Genomic DNA, 24,274 nt, shown 5'->3' with positions numbered 1-24,274 from the left:
TATGTGCATTGAGTTTTTGCATAGTGTGAGATGAACACGAGGAACATCAAAGAGTGATCTGTGCCTTGTGTTATGGTCATGTGTTCTGTTGAGGTTGGCAAGGAGATGTTTGAGGGGAGGGTTAATATCAGAGTTAAGTGTTCTATGTATGTAATAGGTGCAGTAATAAGTATGGATGTTTTGTATGGTGAGTAGGTTTAGTGTATTGAATATTGGTGGAGTGTGCTGCCTGTAGTGAGAATTTGTTATCATTCTAACTGCAGCCTTTTGTTGGGTAATTAGTGGTCTGAGATGGTTAACTGTTGTTGAGCCCCATGCACAAATTCCATAGGTGAGATAGGGGTAAATAAGAGAGTGATATAGGGCCAGGAGGGCTGACTGTGGAACATAGTACCGTATCTTCGATAGTATGCCTACAGTCTTGGAAATTTTCTTAGAAATTTGTTGTATATGTGTATGAAATTTGAGTCTATTATCAAGGTGGATTCCTAAGAATTTTCCCTCTGTTAGCTTTGTGATAGGTGATCCGTTTATCATTATGTTAAGAGGGACATCTGTAGCTCTGTTACCAAACTGAATGAAGTAGGTTTTGTCAATGTTTAGTGTAAGTTTGTTAGTCCTCATCCAGGTAGATATTTTCTGTAATTCGGTATTTACAGTATTGGCTAGTGTGACTGGGCTCGGGTGAGAGAAGACGTATGTAGTGTCATCTGCAAATAGTGTGGGTTTGAGTAATTGCGAAGCATTTGGAAGGTCATTTATGTATAGGAGAAAGAGAAGAGGGCCAAGGACACTTCCCTGTGGGACACCAACTGTAATTGGTTGCGCAGAAGAGTTTGCCCCATTTGCGTACACATATTGGCTTCTGTTGCTGAGGTATGACTTGAGGTAATTGAGGGAGTGCCCTCTTATACCATAGTGTGACAATTTTACGTGGAGCAAGTCATGGTCAACTGTATCAAAAGCTTTACGTAAGTCAATGAAGATCCCCAGTGGGACTTCTTTTTTCTCTATTGCAGTGTATATATGTTCTAGCATGTGTATAATGGCATCATTAGTATTTTTATTAGGCCTGAATCCAAATTGGCAGGGGTTGAGTATGTTCTGGGAGATAAGGTAGGAGTAGATTCGTTTATGAATTAGTTTTTCAAAGATTTTTGAGAGAGGGTGTAAGTTGGATATTGGCCTATAGTTATTCAACTCTGTTTGGTCTCCTCCTTTGTGGATCGGGGTGACCCTTGCTATTTTGAGTACTGTAGGGAAGGTGGAGGATTCAATGGATTTGTTAAAGAGTGTTGCAATGATTGGAGATAGCACTTGTGACACTTTTTTATATATAAAGGGTGGTAAGGTACTTAAATCTCCTGCCTTGTTTTTTAGTGCATTGATAATAAGGGAGACTTCGTATGGGTTAGTCGGAGCTAGGAACAGTGTGTTCGGGTAGTTGCCGGTGAGGTAGTTATTTGGTGGGGTATCTGAGCTTGGGATTTTATGGGCAAGGTTTTGTCCTATAGTGGAGAAGAAATCATTGAGTCTGTTTGCTGTTTCTGTTGGTGGGAGTTGGGGTTCATCTGATTTTGCTAATTTTATTTCGCTATTTCGTGATATCTTTTTTGTTCCCAGAATTTCAGATAGTGTTTTCCAGGTCTTTTTTATATCACCTCGTAAGTTGGATAATCTGTTCTCATAATACAATTTTTTTGCCCTTCTTATCAGGCTGGTTAGGATTGACGAGTAACGTTTTGTTTGGTCTCTGGTTATGTGACCCATTCTGTACTGTTTTTCATATTGGTGTTTTGTATTTATGGATTTGAGAATGCTGGGTGTTAGCCAGGGACTGTTCAGTCTCTTTGCTGTCATCTGTTTAGTTTTTTTAGGGCAGTGCTTGTTATAGAGGTATTGGGTCTTTTTTAGAAAATTATTAATACATTCGTCAATATCTGTATAGATTTCTAGCTCAGTGTGCCAATCAATGTTTGCTAATGCTGTTGCGAAGTTATTAATGGCTGCCTCATTGTGAAGTCTGAAGGTGACTTTAGTAGTGTCTTGGGGTAGTTTACCAAGAGTTGTTATGAGGAAAGTAGGGTAGTGGTCTGTGGTATTATCTGTAATTATGCCTGATTTTAAAGGGGATATGGTGTTGGTCCAGATGTGGTCAAGTAGGGAAACACTAGTCTCTGTAACTCTTGTAGGTTTTGTTACTGTTGGTAGTAACATACAGTTACTCATTGTGTTTGTGAATTCAGTAACGTGTGGGTCCTGGTCTTGCAGGAGATTTATATTGAAGTCACCTGAGAGTAGTAAGTGATCTTTGTTCATGCGTGCATCAGTTATCATACTTCCTAGATTTTGACTAAATTGGCTAATGTTTGACTGTGGAACTCTGTAGATGTTTATCAATGTGAGAGGTTTTTGTAGGTATTTGGATTTGAATTTAGCTATTATATATTCCCCATGTTCATCCCTTGTGCAAGTATTAGTGATACATTCTAGTTGGTCTGAGTAGTATATGGCTGTGCCACCCCCTTGTTGGTCTGGCCTACAGTTGTGTATGGCTGTGTAACCAGGAATGGCATAGACATCTGTACTATCAGGCTTTAGCCAGGTTTCAGTTAGTGTAATGATGGACATATTGGCATGTAAGGAATTTAGTAATGCTATGAGGTCATCGTAATGCTTGCTTAATGATCTGATATTGTAGTTAAAGATAGTTATGTTGTTGTTGGCACTGAGAAGTGCCTTTGATTGTTCTGCAGTGTAGTAATTACAGTAACTGTTTGATTCATTTAAGTCATTAAATAAGAGGTTGGTATCAGGATCAATGCTTGTAATCATAAGATTTGTAGTGAATCTATAGTTAGAATTAAGTATAAAACAAAGTAAATAGTCTTAAGCTAAAAAATAGCACCTGAATTATTTAACAAATGTAAAATAATGAGCTAAGGGACTAATACAAATAAAGTGATGATCATATAATAGTGCTTGGGAATATGATAGTAGGTAGTACTATAAAGGTAATTTTTTAAAGTTATAATTATAGTTTAAAATTATAATAAAAAGGGACTAATATAGGTTGTGAATAAATGAGCTTTGGAATATAATGGCAAGATTGTGAGCTTATTCTACTTTAGCACCTGAGAATAGCACCTTGATTATTTTAACAGTTGTGGATATATAAACTAGGATAGTTATATAAAGCTAAAATAAAGGAGAAAATATAAAAGGGACTAAAATTAAGTAATGGTAAGCAAAGTTAAATGGACAGATGGTAGGAATTATAATATAAACTTATAATATAAAAATACAATTTGAAATGGTACTTGCAATTGCACTAGAGTCTGGTATGGGTTGTTGACAAGATCAAGGTTATAACTATAGATTTAAATTGACAAAATAAAATTCACAATTAAAGTACAAAAGAATAATAGTAAAAAATCACAATGGTAATGTCTTGGTTATAATATGATAGTAAGATGGTAGACAGGTACCCAGGTACACAGGTACAAAGGATAATACAAGGTTGGGGTTGAATATAAAAACTTGAAAATTTGGCAACAAAATGTTATGGGAAGTATAAAATAATGTTTAATGTACAAAAGTAAAATTGACTGGTAGTAAATATGGTGTTTAATAAAATTTTAGTAAGTAATAATGATTACAAAAAAGTGAAATAGTAATGTTTATTTCATTCAATATTGCACTGGTAGTTATACTTGAGGTTGTATGGCAGTACAAGGTAATTAAGAGTAATCTAGGATAGTAAATGTGGTATTAAAACAGGTAAAGGTAATTAGTCAAGTAATGGTTATTAAATGTCAAAAATGTTAAGAGTAAATTGAAATTTTAGTAAAAATGATATTTATTAATTTTAGTAAGTAATATCAATTGTAGTATTTAAAAAAAATATGAGGTAGTAATATGGACAGAGAAAGTATCAATTCAGCTAATGTTCAAGCGAACAATAGTAAATAAGAAAATCACATAAGGTGATTTATGCTTACTAGTAAAATCACAAAATGAGGTAGTTGATTATTTAAATACTAAGAGATTGTACAATGAAATTTGAACAATAATGGAGCAAAACATACACTACACTACGTAGACTTTTAAGTTGGACATTGTTTAGTTATTCTCTGTAAGATTAGTATCCCTGAGAAATCGTGATAGATCATTCTCGTTCGTGATTGTGTACAGTTGACCTACATTTGTTTTCCTAACTAGAATTTTCCCATCCCGTGTGAAGCATTGGTGTATTGTGTCATTATTCTCCCGCTTAAGTTTTCTGACTCTATACAGGAGGTTCTGACGTTTTTTGGTAAGACACTCGTTTATGTATACCTCTTTCTTTACTTTAATAGATGCAATAATTAAGTCTTTTTTCCTATCATGTGAGTTGAATCTAAGCATAACACTTTTTCTACCATGGGATCCTAGTAATCTGGCTTCTTTTATTTCAGACTCTGGTACAATAACACTTGTTTGGTCCTTTATGATCTGCAGAGTAATTTCTTTACTGTTTGTTTGGTTCATATCACTGGGAAAAAGTGGACTGTTAACTATTACTGCGTCCGATAGTTTTTCTTGCTCAGTTTTATCTTCTTGGAGAGCAAAGTAGTCACTGAACTGGTTATCTAAGTTGTTCTTCCATTGTTTTACTGCTTCTTCAACCTTTGTATTAAGAGATATTATTTGTTGGGTATGGCTATCTATGACTGTTTGGATGGTCTTGTCACAGTTAGTCATTCCAGGTGTTGATAACTTTTGTTCAAGACTGAGGATTTTGTTCTCGAGTTGTGTCATCCTGGTGTCTTGTTTTGTTAGCGTCTCTCGAAGATTCATATTTTCAATAACTAAGTTGGAGATGCATGACTTTAGGGTATCTGGATCGTTGGTCATACCTGAGAGACTACTAGGTAGGTTGAATCCGGGGAAGAGAGGGGAGGATGGGCTGGTGGCAGCCATGTTTGTTGTTATTGTTGTGGTGTCGCGTTGAGTGGTGGTGAGTGGGGTGGTTGCTGGGCCGGCGTCCTCCTGGCTACACTTGTTGAATAGTTGATTTTTCGGTGTTTTCTTGCTGGCCTTGGTGTTGTTTCCTCTTAGATTGTGGGGTGTATTTATCTTATTTATATGTTATGCATCGTGTTTATTATATAATTTTGAAAAAAATATCATGGATGGATTAATGAAAATGTGTATATTACCGTAATATACGACATTTAATGAGACTCGGTGACTATTGTTATTATGGCGTCACTTGTGGAAGTCGTCTGCTCACATCTCACATTTATGTTTATTTATTCTACTGTGGGGTGTATTTATCTTATTTATATGTTATGCATCGTGTTTATTATATAATTTTGAAAAAAATATCATGGATGGATTAATGAAAATGTGTATATTACCGTAATATACGACATTTAATGAGACTCGGTGACTATTGTTATCACCACTTGTGGAAGTCGTCTGCTACCACAGCTCACATTTATGTTTATTTATTCTACTGTGGGGTGTATTTATCTTATTTATATGTTATGCATCGTGTTTATTATATAATTTTGAAAAAAATATCATGGATGGATTAATGAAAATGTGTATATTACCGTAATATACGACATTTAATGAGACTCGGTGACTATTGTTATTATGGCGTCACTTGTGGAAGTCGTCTGCTCACATCTCACATTTATGTTTATTTATTCTACTGTGGGGTGTATTTATCTTATTTATATGTTATGCATCGTGTTTATTATATAATTTTGAAAAAAATATCATGGATGGATTAATGAAAATGTGTATATTAACGTAATATACGACATTTAAATGACTTGATGTATGTAAGTTTATTTAGGTACAGGTATACATAAGTATAATTATCAGAGTATATATAAAATATGAAATAACTTTTAAAAACATTTGAAATTTTGGAGTTTCCAGACAAAATGGAGAGACTTAGTGCTTACTGAGCTCATGGAGAATGTAAACAAACAGGGTGGGGCACGGTGACCGTATTAGAAAGTCAGGTGGGGGGAGCCGTATAGTGAGTTTTGGTCATAATTTGAAATGTCCGTATTAGCGGAACGCCGTAAAGTGAAACGCCGTAAAGCGGGGCCTTCCTGTATTCACTTTTAATTTTCTTCTTTTGCATACCCTACCAAATTCATCCACCAACCTCTGCAACTTCTCTTCAGAATCTCCCAAGAGCACAGTGTCATCAGCAAAGAGCAACTGTGACAACTCCCACTTTATGTGTGATTCTTTATCTTTTAACTCCACGCCTCTTTCCAAGATCCTCGCATTTACTTCTCTTACAACCCCATCTATAAATATATTAAACAACCACGGTGACATCACACATCCTTGTCTAAGGCCTACTTTTACTGGGAAATAATCTCCCTCTTTCCTACATACTCTAACTTGAGCCTCACTATCCTCGTAAAAACTCTTCACTGCTTTCAGTAACCTACCTCCTACACAATACACCTGCAACATCTGCCACATTGCCCCCTATCCACCCTGTCATACGCTTGTTCCAAATCCATAAATGCCACAAAAACCTCTTTAGCCTTATCTAAATACTGTTCACTTATATGTTTCACTGTAAACACCTGGTCCATACACCCCCTTCCTTTCCTGTCTTACTCTTAATTCTTTCAATAATAACTCTACCATACACTTTACCAGATATACTCAACAGACTTATCCCCCTATAATTTTTGCACTCTCTTTTGTCCCCTTTGCCTTTATACAAAGGAACTATGCATGCTCTCTGCCAATCCCTAGGTACCTTACCCTCTTCCATACATTTATTAAATAATTGCACCAACCACTCCAAAACTATATCCCCACCTGCTTTTAACATTTCTATCTTTATCCCATCAATCCCGGCTGCCTTACCCCCTTTCATTTTACCTACTGCCTCACGAACTTCCCCCACACTCACAACTGGCTCTTCCTCACTCCTACAAGATGTTATTCCCCCTTGCCCTATACACGAAATCACAGCTTCCCTATCTTCATCAACATTTAACAATTCCTCAAAATATTCCTTCCATCTTCCCAATACCTCTAACTCTCCATTTAATAACTCTCCTCTCCTATTTTTAACTGACAAATCTATTTGTTCTCTAGGCTTCCTTAACTTGTTAATCTCACTCCAAAACTTTTTCTTATTTTCAACAAAATTTGTTGATAACATCTCACCCACTCTCTCATTTGCTCTCTTTTTACATTGCTTCACCACTCTCTTAACCTCTCTCTTTCTCTCCATATACTCTTCCCTCTTTGCATCACTTCTACTTTGTAAAAACTTCTCATATGCTAACTTTTTCTCCCTTACTACTCTCTTTACATCATCATTCCACCAATCGCTCCTCTTCCCTCCCGCACCCACTTTCTTGTAACCACAAACTTCTGCTGAACACTCTAACACTACATTTTTAAACCTACCCCATACCTCTTCGACCCCATTGCCTATGCTCTCAAAAGCCCATCTATCCTCCAATAGCTGTTTATATCTTACCCTAACTGCCTCCTCTTTTAGTTTATAAACCTTCACCCTCTCTTCCCTGATGCTTCTATTCTCCTTGTATCTCCATCTGTCTGTATCTATCTCTGTCTATCTCTGTCTGTCTCACAGGTACACAATACAGTTATAATGGACCCTCAGTTATCGGCTGTTCCAGCTATCGGCCAACTCGGTTATCAGCCGTATGGGATGCGTCGACTAGCCGCCCTCCGCAGCTTGCACGTTAGTCTAGCTGTGTCTCTGGGCGAGTGAGCAATCTTGTGCTCATTCATCCAAACATTTCCAATGTTTTTGGAGGTTTTTCATTAAGTGCAACTGTTGTTGCACTGCTGTTGCAACTATAGTTGCACATATTTTTCAACAAGTTGTTGAAAAATATGAGAGTGGCCTTCGAGTGCTTGAGCTTGCCAGGATGTATGGGAAAAACAAATCAACAATCACTTCTGTCCTGGCAAAGAAAGAAATCAAGCAAGCTGATGTGGCAAAAGAGGCAAATGTGCTAACCAAACAAAGGCCACCAATAACTGAAAATATGGAGAAGTTATTGTTGTTATGGATCACCGAAAAACAATTAGCAGGAGACAATGTTGTGGAATCCATTATTTGTGAGAAGGCAAGGCAGTTGCATGTGGATCTTGTAAAGAAAATGCCTGGAACAAGTGCTGATGTTAATGAATTTAGGGCCAGCAAAGGCTGGTTTGAGAGATTTAAGAAGCATAGTGGCATATACAGTGTGGTAAGGCATGGTGAGGCTGCAAGTTCTGACAAATGTGTGGCTGAAAAATTTGTACAGGAATTCCAGGGGTACATAAATGCTGAAGGATTCATACCCCAACAAGTGTTCAGCTGTAACAAAACAGGCCTGTTTTGGAAGAAAATGCTAAAGAGGACCTACATTACTCAGGAGGAAAAGGCACTGCCAGGCCACAAGCCTATGAAAGACAGGCTTACTCTTTTGTTCTGTGCAAATGCTAGCGGGGATTTCAGAGTGAAGCCTTTATTGGTGTATCACTGAAAATCCTGGAGTGTTCAAGAAAAACAATGTCTTCAAGAATAGAATGTGTGATGTGGAAAGCTAACAATAAGGCATGGGTCACAAGCCACATTTTCAAAGAGTGGGTCAATGATGTGTTTGGCCCCAGTGTAAAAAAATACCTCCTGGAAAATAAATTGCCACTCAAGTGCCTCCTGGTACTGGACAGTGCTCCTGCTCATCCTCCAGACTTAGAAGACCAGTTGTTTAGGGACTTCAGGTTTATAACAGTGAAGTTCTTGCCTTCTAACACCACTCCTCTCCTCCAGCCCATGGACCAGCAGGTCATTTCCAACTTCAAAAAGCTCCACACCAAAGAAGTGTTTCAAAGGTGCTTTGAAGTGACCTCGGACCTTCAGAGATTTCTGGAGAAATCACTTCAATATCTTCCATAGTAGAAGCCTTATAGGTAAGGATTGGCAGGGAGTGACTTCCAGGACTCTGAACTCTGCTTGAAGAAAATTGTGGCCAGGTTGTGTCCAAGAGAGGGACTTTGAGACTGACCCTGAGGACCCTCTGCCTGTTGTGGATTCTATTGTGGCATTTGGGAAGTCCATGGGGTTTGAGGCTAGTGGTGAGGATGTGGAAGAGTTGGTGGACGACCACAGGAAAAGGCTAACCACTGAAGAGCTCCAAGAGCTTCAACTCAAACAGCAACAGACTGCAGCTGAGGAACTTGCTTCAGAGGAGGAGGAAGAGGAAGTGAAGGAGGTGCCACCTTTGGAGATTAGAGATTTGTGCAATGTGGACTAGGGTGCAAGCTTTTGTAGAGAAATACCACCATGACCAAGCTGAAACAAGCCATATCTGCAACATGTTCAGTGACAAAACTTCGTCCCACTTAAAGAAAATCTTAAAGTAAAGCCAGAAACAAAGCACTCTTAACAGTTATTTTGTGCGACAGGTGTGCAGTGACTCTCAAGCTGGTCCTAGTGGCATTAGAAGACAAAGAAGGGAAGTAACCCCAGAGAGGGACTTGTTACCTGAAGTCATTATGAAGAGGGATTCCCCTTCCAAACAATAACCCCAACTCCCTCTCTCCTCCTCCCTATCTTCCATAAGTCAAGCAGTCATTAATACAGTTATGTAATACTAATTTAATTGTTCATGTATTTATTTTAATTCATTAATTAATAAAACATTATTTTTGTGAATATTTTTGGGTGTCTGGAATGGATTAATGGTATTTATATTAATTTTTATGGGAAATATAATTTCGGTTTTAGGCCAAGCTTCTGGAACGGAATATGGCCAGTAACCGAGAGTCCACTTTATTATACATAGTGCAAATTACCTAGGATAACCCCAAAATATCCAGACAAAGTGCTATACTGTGCTTGTAGATATAAGGCATAATAAACATGACTGGAAAGTAATACACATTTTCACTTGATCAGGAATCAGACTTGACGACTCTGCATCGTGTGTAATACCTGTTGGTTCAAGAGCGGCTCTCTCTCTGAGACAGAGAGAGACAAGCAGACAGAGACAGGAAGACAGAAAGAGATAAACAGAGACAGAGATAAACAGAGACAAAGATAAACAGAGACAAAGATAAACAGAGACAGAGATAAACAGAGACAGAGATAAACAGAGACAGAGATAAACAGAGACAGAGATAAACTGAGACAGAGATAAACAGATGGACGGACGGATGGACAGATACAGATAGACGGACAGATAGACAAACAGACAGACGGACAGATAGACAGTCATGTTTACGTGCAACAGTGAAAAATAAAGCCAAGGCAGTGGATGATTATAATGTGTCACTCCACTGCTGCACTGTCAGCAGTGGAGTGACACTCGTCTTGCACCATGCTTCAAGGAGTTTCATATATACGTACTCCAGCATGTCTAAAACATTACTGGGGCCTATAAATACTTTGAATATATTTCTAGACAATAGTATGTGATAAAGACAGGTGAAAATGTTCACCTGTCAGTGTGTTTGTGGCTATTTGAGTACTATTTCAGTACCTAATACAGTGGAACCTCTAATTATGAGTTTAACCCCTTCAGGATCCAAGGCCAAAATCTGAAGTGGTGCTCCAGTGTCCAAGAAATTTTTAAAAAAAAAAAAAAATTATTTTTTCTTACAGAATTAAAGAGCATATTTTTGTGAAGGTAATAAGACAAAAAAAAATTCTGATCAGTACTTACCGAGATACAGTGCCAAGAAGTTTGTCCAAAATGATGTGGTGGCGGCAACATCGACGAATTCCACATACGCGCATTACTTTATTTAGCAGTTTTTGTTGTTTTTTCTTTTCTTTTCCTACTAACATTTGGGGCCTGAGAGACCAATACTGTATATAATGTATATATATAAACTCACTGTATTGAACACAATAACCGCACTAAAGTTATTACCATATTATTGTTTACCACTGCTGTTTATTACAATAAACATGCACAAATCTTGTATAATACTAATGTTCTATCATATATTTACATATTTACAATCACTGGACATGGTTTTAGAATTGCTGGAGCTTGTGGAACTCCTTGAAACAAGGCACCATACACAGAGGCACCTTACATTCCTCACACATAAACCGAGTGTCTTTGCGTCTTTGTTGGCATCATTTTGTTTGTGCACAGACGATGCATCTCTTCTGAGCAAATTTCTTCTGAGTTGAAGGAAGCTGTATTATGAAATGATCACCTTCCCTCCTCAAACGCTTGGGTATATCCTGAGGAATTCGAGGACCTTGTTGTATAGCAGGTGTTCTTACCTGGTACTTCATTATGAGTTGTCTGACAACAGACAAACAAAATTCACCATACGGTGGTCTGTTGCCAGTCTTTATTTGGTACATATTATATGCATTGAGCATTGAAATTTCCATGAGATGGAAGAAAAGTTTCATGTACCACTTGTAACTTTTACGAACACAATCAACAAAACCAATCTGCATGTCACATTTGTCAACCAAGCGCATGTTTTGTGTATAATCAATCACTGTCACTGGTTTTCGAATACATTCCTTAGTCACTCGATCAACTTTGCCACTGTCTTGCATTTCATTACGGTGAATGGTTGTCAACAATGTGACATCTCGTTTGTCATGCCACCGTAATGCCATGATGTCATTGGCAGTAAACACCTGCACGTCATCACCACGAGCACCTGCGTTGAGCCTGGGCATATCTTTATGATTAGAACGCACTGTGCCACACACATCTGCCTTGTTCACTCACATGAAATCACTGAGTGATGGCCTTGTGTACCAGTTATCGGTATATAATGTATGCCCCTTACCAAGATAAGGTGCCATCATGTTTCTCACTACGTCACCTGAGATACCCAATAACATCTTGGTATCTTTCAATGTTTTACTTCCCGTGTATACAACAATATCCAACACCAGGCCACTGTCACAGTCACAGAGTACAAACAGTTTTATACCAAAGCGTTTCCTCTTGCTCGGTATATACTGCTTGAATGACAGTCTACCTTTGAACAAAATCAAAGACTCCTCAATTACAAGATTCTTGAATGGATAAAAGTATATGCTGAACTTTTGTTTGAGATACATAAAAACATTTCTAATCTTGTATAACCTGTCACTTCTGTCAGGCCTGGTTTTGTCAGAGAAGTGCAACATACGTAACAGTAAGATAAACCTGCTCACTGGGATGATTTCACTGAAGACCGGGGTAGAAATTAGCCGATCTGTGGACCAGTATGCTTTTATATTATGCTTATAGACATGAGGCATAAGCATTATTGTTGCAAAAAGCAAATACATTTCTGCAACAGTAGTCTCTTTCCACCAGTGTAGTCTTGACTGTGGTGATATGACCGTATTTGCCATGGTGTACTCAAAATACTTATTACTTTCCCTGACAATAGTTTCCATCAATGGCTGGTCAAAGAATAATTCAAAGAATTCCAGTTCATTGGCCGTGGTTCCAAGGGGACAAGTAGGTAGAATTCCACTTTGATAGTCATCAGAGTGGTGGGGCTCGGGAACAAAATTGGGATTTTGCTGCCAATCCCAGATACGGTTTGCTGGTGGATACTGGACATCATAGGCTGGTTGTGCGGGTGGTTGTGGTTGTGGTGGGTTGGTGGATGACGCTCCGCTTTGTCCTTGAACTGAGGAGTCAGCAGCGTGGGTCCCAGCCTGAGCTGGTGAGTCATGCATGGCGGTGCCACTACCATCACCACTACCACCATCTACTGATGCCTGTGGTCTATCCATGCCAAGTGTAGCCACATCATCCTCACTATCACTATCTAAACCTGGTGTAGGGCCACGGGATGTACTCCGGGATGTACTCCGGGAGGTACTCCGTCCCCTGGACACAGCATAGGGTACACTACCCAAGTGCATGCAGCGGCGTACATACTGACGCTTCACTGGTGAATATGATTCCTCACTATCACTACTCGAATGATCGTCAAGCGCAATAAAATCACAATCCACATCACTATCATCATCATTACTGAAGTCAGAGGCCTGGGCACACGAAAATATTAGTTTTCTCTTGTGTTGAGGTACAACTGACCGTGGCTGACGAGTGCCCACACCAGAGGTAGAAGGTTGAGAATCGTCAGGGTTTTCTGCACTATTATTGATATCCTGGTCATTCCTTTCGGTCACTAACTGATCAAAGCCATAGAATTCGTCTTCATTTCCACTTCCATCAGTGTCAGAACTATCAGATAGGAAGAGGAGAGTCCCAATTTTCCGTGGAGTGAGAGCTGACTTGCGACAAGGCATGGTGAACAAGGGTAACTGAGCCGGCATTCCCACAATGCTATGCGGGCGCCTAGATTTTTTGTTTATGGCACACACCCACCACGCAGACCCATTCTCTCACATGTAGGCCTATGAGCACTTTCGTGCTAAATTTGACGGCGCTAGAATTTTGGTATAGATCTACGGTTTGGACGCTCAACGTGAAGCCGTAGATTTACAGGACGGGCCCTGAAAGGGTTAATCCATTCCGTCACCTTGCTTGCAACTGGATTTGCTCATCTGCAGAGTCAATTTTCCTCGTTTAAATTAAATGAAATGGAATTAATTCGTTCCAGTGGAATTCCAGGCACGAGAAAATACTTTAATAATTTCCCTAATATCAACTCTACAGCTTATTTATCTATCACAGTTCATGTAATATGACATAATAAACAATAATTTCCCTAATATCAACTCTACAGCTTATTTATCTATCACAGTTCATGTAATATGACATAATAAACAATATTAATAACATAGAAACATGATATATACACTAGAAGGAATAAAATACATGTCATTAGGTATGTGGCTAGTGGTGGTGACAGCAGCTATTGTTGTTGGGGTTTATAGGGCCACCACAGTGGCCAATCTTGCTCCTGACTACATGTGTAGAGAACCTAGGATAACCCAAAAAAGTCAGACAGAGTGACTTATAAGTGCTACACTCTTAATGCTTCACTTAATTGCTACACTCTTAATGCTACACTTAATTGCTACACTCTTAATGCTACACTTTGCCACTGCTGCCTCATGTTGTCTGCCACTGCTGCTTCATGTTGTCTGCCACTGTTTCTTCATGCTGTCTGCCGCTGCTGCTTCATGTTGTTTGCCACTGCTACCTCATGATGTCTACCACTGATGTCGCCAAAAAATCAAACATCAAAGGAAGACTGCCCACAAACCGAAAGCAACACCCCGCTGCCAGCCGAACAATGTAACCCTAAGCTTTGTATAACTACAACTTCTTTTTAACTACAACAATTCCTGTAGTATTATGAGGTGCAATCTAAGAGGAAACAGCACCAAGGCCAGCAAGAAAACGCCGAAAAATCAACTATTCAACAAGTGTAGCCAGGAGGACGCCGGCCCAGCAACCACCCCACTCACCACCGCTCAAGGCGACACCACAACAATAACAACAAACATGGCTGCCACCAGCCCATCCTCCCCTCTCTTCCCCGGATTCAACCTACCAAGTAGTCTCTCAGGTATGACCAACGATCCAGATACCCTAAAGACATGCATCTCCAACTTAGTTATTAAAAATATGAACCTTCGAGAGACGCTAACAAAACAAGACACCAGGATGACACAACTCGAGAACAAAATCCTCAGTCTTGAACAAAAGTTATCAACACCAGGAATGACTAACTGTGACAAGACCATCCAAACAGTCATAGATAGCCATACCCAACAAATAATCTCTCTTAATACAAAGGTTGAAGAAGCAGTAAAAGAATGGAAGAACAACTTAGATAACCAGTTCAGTGACTACTTTGCTCTCCAAGAAGATAAAACTGAACAAGATAAACTATCGGACGCAGTAATAGTTAACAGTCCACTTTTTCCCAGTGATATGAACCAAACAAACAGTAAAGAAATTACTCTGCAGATCATAAAGGACCAAACAAGTGTTATTGTACCAGAGTCCGAAATAAAAGAAGCCAGGTTACTAGGATCCCATGGTAGAAAAAGTGTTATGCTTAGATTCCACTCACATGGCAGGAAAAAAGACTTAATTATTGCATCTATTAAAGTAAAGAAAGAGGTATACATAAACGAGTGTCTTACCAAAAAATGTCAGAACCTCCTGTATAGAGTCAGAAAACTTAAGTGGGAAAATAACGACACAATACACCAATGCTTCACACGGGATGGGAAAATTCTTGTTAAGAAAACAAATGTAGGTCAACTGTACACAATCACGAATGAGAATGATCTATCACGATTTCTCAGGGATACTAATCTTACAGAGAATAACTAAACAATGTCCAACTTAAAAGCCTACGTAGTGTAGTGTGTTTTGCTCCATTATTGTTCAAATTTCATTGTACAATCTCTTAGTAATTAAATAATCAACTACCTCATTTTGTGATTTTACTAGTAAGCATAAGTCACCTTATGTAATTTTCTTATTTACTATTGTTTGCTTAAACATTAGCTGAATTGATACTTTCTCTGTCCATATTACTACCTCATATTTTTTTAAATACTATCAATTGATATTACTTACTAAAATTAATAATTATCATTTTTACTATAATTTCAATTTACTCTTAACATTTTTGACATTTAATAACCATTACTTGTCTAATTACCTTTACCTGTTTTAATACCACATTTACTATCTTAGAGTACTCTTAATTACCTTGTACTGCCAAATAACCTCAAGTATAACTACCAGTGCAATATTGAATGAAATAAACATTACTTTTTCACTTTTTTTGTAATCATTATTACTTACTAAAATTTTATTAAACACCATATTTACTACCAGTCAATTTTACTTTTGTACATTAAACATTATTTTATACTTCCCATAACATTCTGTTGCCAAATTTTCAAGTTTGTATATTCAACTCCAACCTTTATATTATCCTTTGTAACTGTGTACCTGTGTACCTGTCTACCATCTTACTATCATATTATAACCAAGACATTACCATTGTTATTTTTTACTATTATTCTTTTGGTACTTTAATTGTGAATTTTATTTTGTCAATTTAAATCTAGTTATACTCTTGATCTTGTCAACAACCTATACCAGACTCTAGTGCAATTGCAAGTACCATTTCAATTTGTATTTTTATATTATAAGTTTACATTATAATTCCTATTCTAAGATTGTTTTCATAACTTAGTGACTATATTGTGTGTGCAATTAGTGTATACTTCAATTATATTATTGTTCAAGGCCCATAACTATCTTTTGCTAACTAGTACCAACTACCTCATATATCTTTTTTTTTTTTTTTCTACTTTTTTTTATTCTTTTGCTACCTTAACTTGTATATTTTATCTTGTCAATTTAAATCTAGTTATACTCTAATTCTTGTAAACAACTTATATAACATATGCAATTACAATTGAGAGTCTTGTGCCTTTTTTATATTATTAGATTAAACTCAGTGTACTATATTAAATACCAAATTCATTATATTAGACCATACAATTACTAGTGAGAGACTGGTGCTATTTTTAATTTGAGATTAAATCTAGTACTATAGCTCATTCTAGCTCAAAACATAGACTCCACAAAAGTAATTATATTCTTAGTGCAATTACAAGTGAGAGTCTTGTTCATACCTAGTTGTACTTTAGTTCATTCCAGCACAACACATAGACAACATCAACTTCATTATGTGTAGTAGTGACTATACTCTATATGACCAAAATACTCTAGCTATATACTTATCCAAGCTTCCCACCACTACAGATATCAGTACTAGAACTCAACACATAACTCAGGATATAAATAACCATAATTTAAACCTAGAAGATGATTGATCACATTGACCCTGATCTAAACCTCCATAATCTGACACCCAATCAAAACCTATTGGAAAGTAACTGCCTTTATTACACAGCATCACAAGCCAGCACTATCCTAAACAATGCTAAAAGCCTATCAGTACTTAACTACAACATCAGGTCCTTAAGCAAACACTATGATGACCTCCTGGCACTCCTTGAATCACTAAAGACACCCTTCTCCTGCATTATTCTTACTGAGCCCTGGCTTAAGCAGGACACAATAGATATCTACCCTCTACCAGGATACACAGCAATTCACAACTGCAGACCATACCAAGTTGGGGTGGTATTGCAATCTATTACTCTAACCAATTATCTTGTATTAGCACCACTTGCTTTAGTGATGAATATGGGGAATACATTTTTGCTAATTTTACTGTAAAAAACCTTAAGACACCTATAACAATCGGTGCCATTTACCGGATACCTCACACAAACATCCCAAATTTCAGTGAGAAATTAAAGTCACTAATAACAAACAGACAAATGAATAAGCACCACCTTCTCTTAGCTGGAGACTTCAACATCAACCCTGGCTTACTAGATGATCAGCCTGTAACTGATTTCATCAACAATATGAACAACACACTTCTCATACCAACAATAACTAAACCAACCAGGCTCACTGAGACAAGTGCAACCATAATAGACCACATATGGACCAATATACTAGCCCCCCTTAAATCAGGGATAATCACAGATAGCACTACAGACCACTACCCTACCTTCCTCCTGACAAACATTAATAAACTACCACTTGAATACAACAAAGTTTCATTTAGACTCCATGACGAGGCTTCAATAAGGAAGTTCACAACTGACCTAGAGATTGTTGACTGGCCTACAGAATTCTCCAAGGCCAATGGTATTGATGACTGGACAGACATTTTTCTTAACAAATTACTTAGACTATACAACAAACATTGTCCTATAAAAACGAAAAAGATCACAAACAAACGGCTTGGTTGCCCATGGCTAAACACATTCTCATTGACAAGATATCTAGGGGACCCACACTAGAGGAGATATAAAAAAGACCTGGAAAACACTCTCTCAGACTGACCCACAAACTGAAAAAAAACAAGAATATTGTCCTAACTAATCATAATGAAACACCACTACATCCCACTGACACAGCTAACAAGATAAACTACTTCTTCTCAACCATAGGATCTAATCTCGCCAATAAAATCCCACATACTAATGCCCATGCCGGGGACTACCTAGATGGGAATTTCCCAAATTCCTTCTATCTTGCACCAACTGAGCCCTCGGAAGTCACTGAGATTATAAAGTCACTTAAAAACAACTCAGGGAATCTGTCTAATGTCCCACCATTACTGTACAAGCGAGCGGCCCATATCCTTTCACATGCTATTTCATTACTTTTTAACAAGTCACTAGAAACTAGCACCTTCCTGATACTACTCAAGATGGCAAGGGTTACACCAATACATAAAGGTGGTGACCCTACAGACTTAAACAACTATAGGCCAATATCAAACTTACCATTGCTATCCAAAATCTTTGAGAAACTCGTGCACAGGAGACTATATTCATTTATAACAGCACAAAACATGCTCAACCCCTGCCAATTTGGATTTAGGAAAAATAAAAGCACTAATGATGCAATCATAAAAATACTAGATCTGCTTTACACAGCATTGGAAAATAAGGAATATCCACTAGGAATTTTTATTGACCTAAGAAAAGCTTTTGACACAGTAGACCACGACATCCTACTCCAAAAACTTGACCATTACGGTATAAGAGGCCATGCGCTTGCTTATTTCAAATCTTACCTTACTAATAGGTATCAGTATGTTACCATTAAAGACACAGCATCAACAACACGGCCACTTGATACTGGAGTTCCGCAGGGAAGTGTCCTTGGTCCCCTGCTCTTCCTCATATACATCAATGATCTTCCAAATGTATCCCAACACCTGAAACCCATTCTCTTTGCTGATGACACGACTTATGTTATCTCTCACCCTAATCTTGCCACCCTCAACACCATTGTTAACGAGGAGCTGATCAAAATATCGACTAGGATGACAGCCAATAAACTTACGCTTAACACTGACAAAACCTACTATATTATGTTTGGTAGCAGAGCAGGAGATGCACAAATTAACATTAGGATCGACAACACTCTAATTACCAGACATAATGAGGGCAAATTCCTAGGCCTATACCTTGACAACAACCTGAATTTCAGCACCCATATCCAACACATAACCAAAAAAGTATCCAAAACAGTTGGGATTCTCTCCAAGATACGATACTACGTGCCACAAAATGCCCTTCTCACACTATACCACTCACTTGTTTATCCATACCTCACCTATGCTATTTGTGCTTGGGGATCAACTGCAGCAACACACCTAAAGCCAATAATAACCCAACAAAAAGCTGCAGTAAGAATAATCACTAAATCCTATCCCTGGCAACACACCCCCCGACTCTTCATAGATCTAAACTTACTCCCTGTTCAGTACATCCACACTTACTACTGTGCAATCTACATCTGCAGGACCTTAAACTCCAACATCAACCTTGACCTAAAACACTTTCTTGATAGTTGTGACAGAACCCACAGGCATAACACCAGAGACAAACATCTCTACGACATTCCCCATGTCCGAATAAACCTTTACAAAAATTCAATGTATGTCAAAGGCCCTAAAATCTGGAACACCCTACCTGAGAACTCTAGAACTGCAGACACATTCATCACCTTCAAAACTACCATTAGAAAACATCTTATCTCCCTGATAAACCCCATCAACTAACTACACGAATACCACCTGGTGGTTCACACTTACACTCACTCACCCATTTGACCATAAACAGAAATATTAATCTCAATCTTAAAATAATGAATCCTATGATACTCCAATACTGAAACTATGTACTGTGCCAAAACAAAAGCATTCACATTGCTAAACTCACAAACTAGTATTTAGTCACTTAGCCATAATACCAACTTACCTCATAATTTGTAATATTTTAAAATAAAGAATTAAACTAAGTCTGCCCGAAATGCCTAGCCATGCTAGGCATTCTAGTGGTACACTCTGTAATCATTATTTAACCACACAACAACCAAATTCTGTAAATTCAACATTGTAATCTTTATAGAGATTAAACTTTGAATATGAATTGAATTGAATTTGCAGCTGCTCGTATCTGGAAAAACTCACACGTGGATGCACTCATAAGTAGAGGTTCCACTGTATTAGTGTCAGAACAAACACTGGCTATGAAATCACAAGAACTACTACAAATTGTAATTATCAGAAGATAAAAATTATAAAAATAAAAAAAAGAAAAAAAAAAAAAGGTATATTGGCAACATTTTTACAAGTGACAGGACTCCATGCTGCCGTCAGGTGAGCATCCAGTGCCAAATTTGGGGTCTTATATCTCGGTAAGTACTGACCATCAAAATTTTTTTTTATCCTATTATGTGTAGAAAGATGCCCCCTTTATTTAACCCTTTTAGGGTTTTGGCTGTACTAGTACGGCTTATGCACCAGGGTTTTTGACGTACTGGTACGCCTAAATTCTAGCGCCCTCAAATCTAATGAGAGAAAGCTGGTAGGCCTACATATGAAAGAATGGGTCTATGTGGTCAGTGTGCGTGGTATAAAAAAAATCCTGCAGCACACAGTGTGTAATGAGAAAAAAAAAGCTTTGACTATGTTTTTGGTGCAAAACAGCGACTTTGCACTGTATTTTCGTATGGTATTTATTGCTGTATTCTAGTTTTCCTGCTCTCATTTTATAGAATGGGAGACATATTACAGAAATTGAGATGGTTTTGATTGGTTTTACAATGAAAAGTACCTTGAAATTGAGCTCAAAGTAGCAGAAATGTTCGAATTTTACCAAAGTTCAAAAGTAAACAAATCATGCTATGCGTCCAATACACGTCAACTGGTGAGTCTAATATTCTTTCACAAGTTCGCTGATATTATTTATACTATTTCTACATTAATGCAGTAGTCTGTATAACAGTAAATCTTCTATTTTTTTGTGAGAATAAAAATTCAAAGTGGAAAGCAAAAGAATGTAAGAGGGGTGTGGGGACCTGGCTAATGAACAGAGGAAATGTTATTTTAGTGCCAGGAATGTCTTTCTTGTTTATTCTGGACCCTATTCGGAAATTGGCATCTTTTGAAATTTGTGTGAAATTGGCAAAATTGCTAAATTCTGACCACTGTATTGGATAGTTGAAATCGGTAAATGGGTGGTTTCTTGTACTCATCTGATAGAAAAAATGGAGGTCTAGCAAAATAGTTATGATTTTTGTCGACTAGTACACTGGAATTGGCTGAAAATAGGGCTCAAAGTGGGCAATATCGCCAATGCATAAACATCGTTGAGACCGCTAACTTCGCGAGAGCATAATTCCGTAAGTTTTCCATCAAATTTCATACTTTTGGTGTCATTATGATCGGGCGCCGGGTCACCATTTGCCGGGCCAGAAGTACCAGCAAATCCCCTAATGAATTATGATGGGGAAACAATTCTCTATCTTTTCACAAGAAAAAATTATTTTATTTTTTTTGAAATTTTGGCGACCCTGAGAACAAGTCTCTGAGAGGGCCTGTCGACCCTGAAAGGGTTAAAAAAAAAATTAAAATATTCGGAGCACTGGGCGAGAGAACAGAGATCTATTTTTGGAAAGTTAATGGAGGTTCATTAAATTGAGGTTTTACGTACTTGTATCATTTTAATTTTTAATATTCAGTATAACAAAAGTTTATTTTTAAAATGTCTAATTTCAATTTGAATGAAAAAAATCCATATTTTATAACTAACCTGTTTTTCCTGAAGCAGACACTGCTGAAGTGCTTCAAGTCTATCCTTTAACTGCTGATGAAGGCAGTTTATATCATTCCCTTGGTTCCTAGCAAGTCGTTTGGAAATTTCTAACTCGTATAATAGCTCAGCAGATCTCCTTGCCAACTGAAATTTAAAAAAGTAATTTAAAACAAAAGTATAAATATGGCACTGCTTATGTTAATATAAAATAAGACAATTTGAACAAAGCTGAAGATGCCATCACCATTTTGTTAAAGATAAGTGAATCACTTGGGGCCTAAGAGATCATAGTGATAAGCTAAATAAGAATAGGTGCCCAAAAAAAACAATAGATAACTCCTTACAGTGCTACAACTACAATAGTGCTACAACTAATGGAAAGCATTAACCCCTTGACTGTTGCAACCCCAAATCCTGAGGTGTCTCCTGGTGTCGCAAAAATTAAAAAAAAAAAAATTATTTTTCTTATGAAATGATAAAGAATCTTTTCCTGATGGTAATGACACCAACAGTACAAAATTTGATGGAAAACTTACGGAATTACGCTCTCGTGAAGTTAGCGACCTCAGTGATATTAGCGAATCGGCGATTTCGCCCACTTTGAGCCCTATTTTCAGCTAATTCCAGTGCTCCAGTTGACCAAACTCATAACTATTTCTGTAGAACTCCATTTGTTCTATCAACTGAGTACAAGAAACTGCCCATTTACTGATTTCAACTACCCAATAAAGTGGTCAGAAATTGGCAATTTGGCCAATTTCACGCAAATTAAAAAATATGACAATTTCAAAATGGGGTCCAGAATGAACAATGCAGACATTCCTGGCTCTAAAATAACATTTTCTTTGTTCATCAGTCATGTCTCCAGGTCCCTCTGATATTACTCTTGATTTCTATTTTGAATTTTTTTTCAAACAAAAAATAGAAGATTTACGGTTATGCAGACTACTGCAATATTGTAATAATTGTACAAATAGTGTCGCCCCATTCATGACTGCATATTAGAATGGCTAATTGGACAATGACATCATTTGTTTACTTTTGAACATTGGCAAAAATCAAACATTTCCCCTACTTTGAGCTCCATTTCAAGGTTCTTCTCGTAGTAAAACCAATCAAAATCACCTCTACTTCTATAATATGTTTTCCATTCTATCAAGTGAGACCAAGAAAACGAGAATACAACCATAAATACTACATGAAAATAGACCCCAAAGTAGGCATTTTAATTAAAAAAAACAGTTGGAGTTTTTTTTCTCATGCACTGCATAATGAGAAGAACATGTCCACGTGGCCTGAGCCACCCGGGCTGCCCGGCCACTCCAGTGTGGCCAGTGTGCCATTGTTTACAAGCCAGTGTGGAAGATTCCACTCGTGCACGCAATACATTTTGTATTATTCCATTGTTTTTAGTGATTGTAACTGCTAAATAAACCACCATGTGCCCAAAGAAAGCTTCTAGTGCCAACCCTGTGGTAAAAAGGGTGAGATATACTATTGAATTGAAGAAAGAGATAATCACAAAGTACGAAAGTGGAGTGCATGCCTCCGAGCTGGCCAGGTTGTATAACAAACCCCAATCAACCATTGTTACTATCTTGGCCAACAAAAAGGCAATCAAGGAAGTTGTTGTTGCCAAAGGTGCAAATGTGCTTAAAAAACAGAGATCGCAAATACTCGAAGATGTGGAGAGAGTTGTTGGTGTGGATCAATGAGAAACAATTATCAGGAGATAGTGTTTCACAGTCAATTATATGTGAAAAAGCAAGGCAGTTGCATGCAGATCTCATTAATAAAATGCCTCCAACTAGTGTTGATATTGATGAATTTAAGGCCAGCAAATGCTGGTTTTAGAGATTTAAGAATTGTAGTGGCATACACAGTGTGATAAGGCATGGTGAGGCTGCCAGTTCTGACAAAAAAGTGGCTGAAAAATATTTGCAGGACTTTAAGGGGTACATAGAGGCTGAAAAATTAAAACCCCAACAAGTGTTCAATTTTGATGAAACAGGCCTGTTTTGGAAGAAAATGCCAAACAGGACCTACATTACTCGGGAGGAAAAGGCACTCCCAGGTGCGACAGGGGCCCAGTGACTCTCAAACTGGTCCTAGTGGCATTAAAAAACAAAGAAGGGAGATAACCCTGGAAAAGGGCTTGCTACCCAAAGTCCTTAAGAAGGAGATTCCCTTTCCAAACAATAATTCACCTCCATCCTCTCCTCTCTTCCCATCTCATCACTTAGTTTTCAATAAAGGTAAGTGTTATTTTATGAATTACAGTATTAATGTATTTATACTGTATCTCTCATTGTTTCTCTGTAGGGAAATGTATATTTCATGTGAAATTTTTTTTTTTTAATACTTTTGGGTGTCTGGAACGGATTAATTGGATTTCCATTATTTCTTGTGGGAAAATTAATTCGGATAACGATAAAATTGGTTAAGGACAAGCTCTCTGGAACAGATTAATATCATTAACTGAGGGTCCACTGTATATGAAAGAATGGGTCTGCATGGTCAGTGTGCACAGTATAAAACAAATCCTGCAGCACGCAGTGCATAATGAGAAAAAAAAACTCCGACCGTGTTTTTAAT

General features: G+C 37.7%; 1 protein-coding gene across 6 annotated transcripts in view; it reads right to left on the bottom strand.

Moving 5' to 3' along the window:
• The window catches only part of LOC128705063 (centrosomal protein of 290 kDa), a 448,876-nt gene that overhangs the window by 117,835 nt on the left and 306,767 nt on the right, over window positions 1-24,274 (bottom strand). For all 6 annotated transcript variants that reach the window (XM_070085555.1, XM_070085557.1, XM_070085556.1 and 3 more), the window contains one exon: window positions 21,677-21,823. In XM_070085555.1, coding sequence (XP_069941656.1) covers window positions 21,677-21,823 — 147 coding nt within the window. The remainder of the gene's footprint in view (window positions 1-21,676; window positions 21,824-24,274) is intronic.

Source organism: Cherax quadricarinatus, chromosome 16 (assembly GCF_038502225.1).
Source record: "Cherax quadricarinatus isolate ZL_2023a chromosome 16, ASM3850222v1, whole genome shotgun sequence".
Lineage (NCBI taxonomy): Eukaryota > Metazoa > Arthropoda > Malacostraca > Decapoda > Parastacidae > Cherax > Cherax quadricarinatus.
This window is presented reverse-complemented; position numbering and strand designations above follow the sequence as displayed.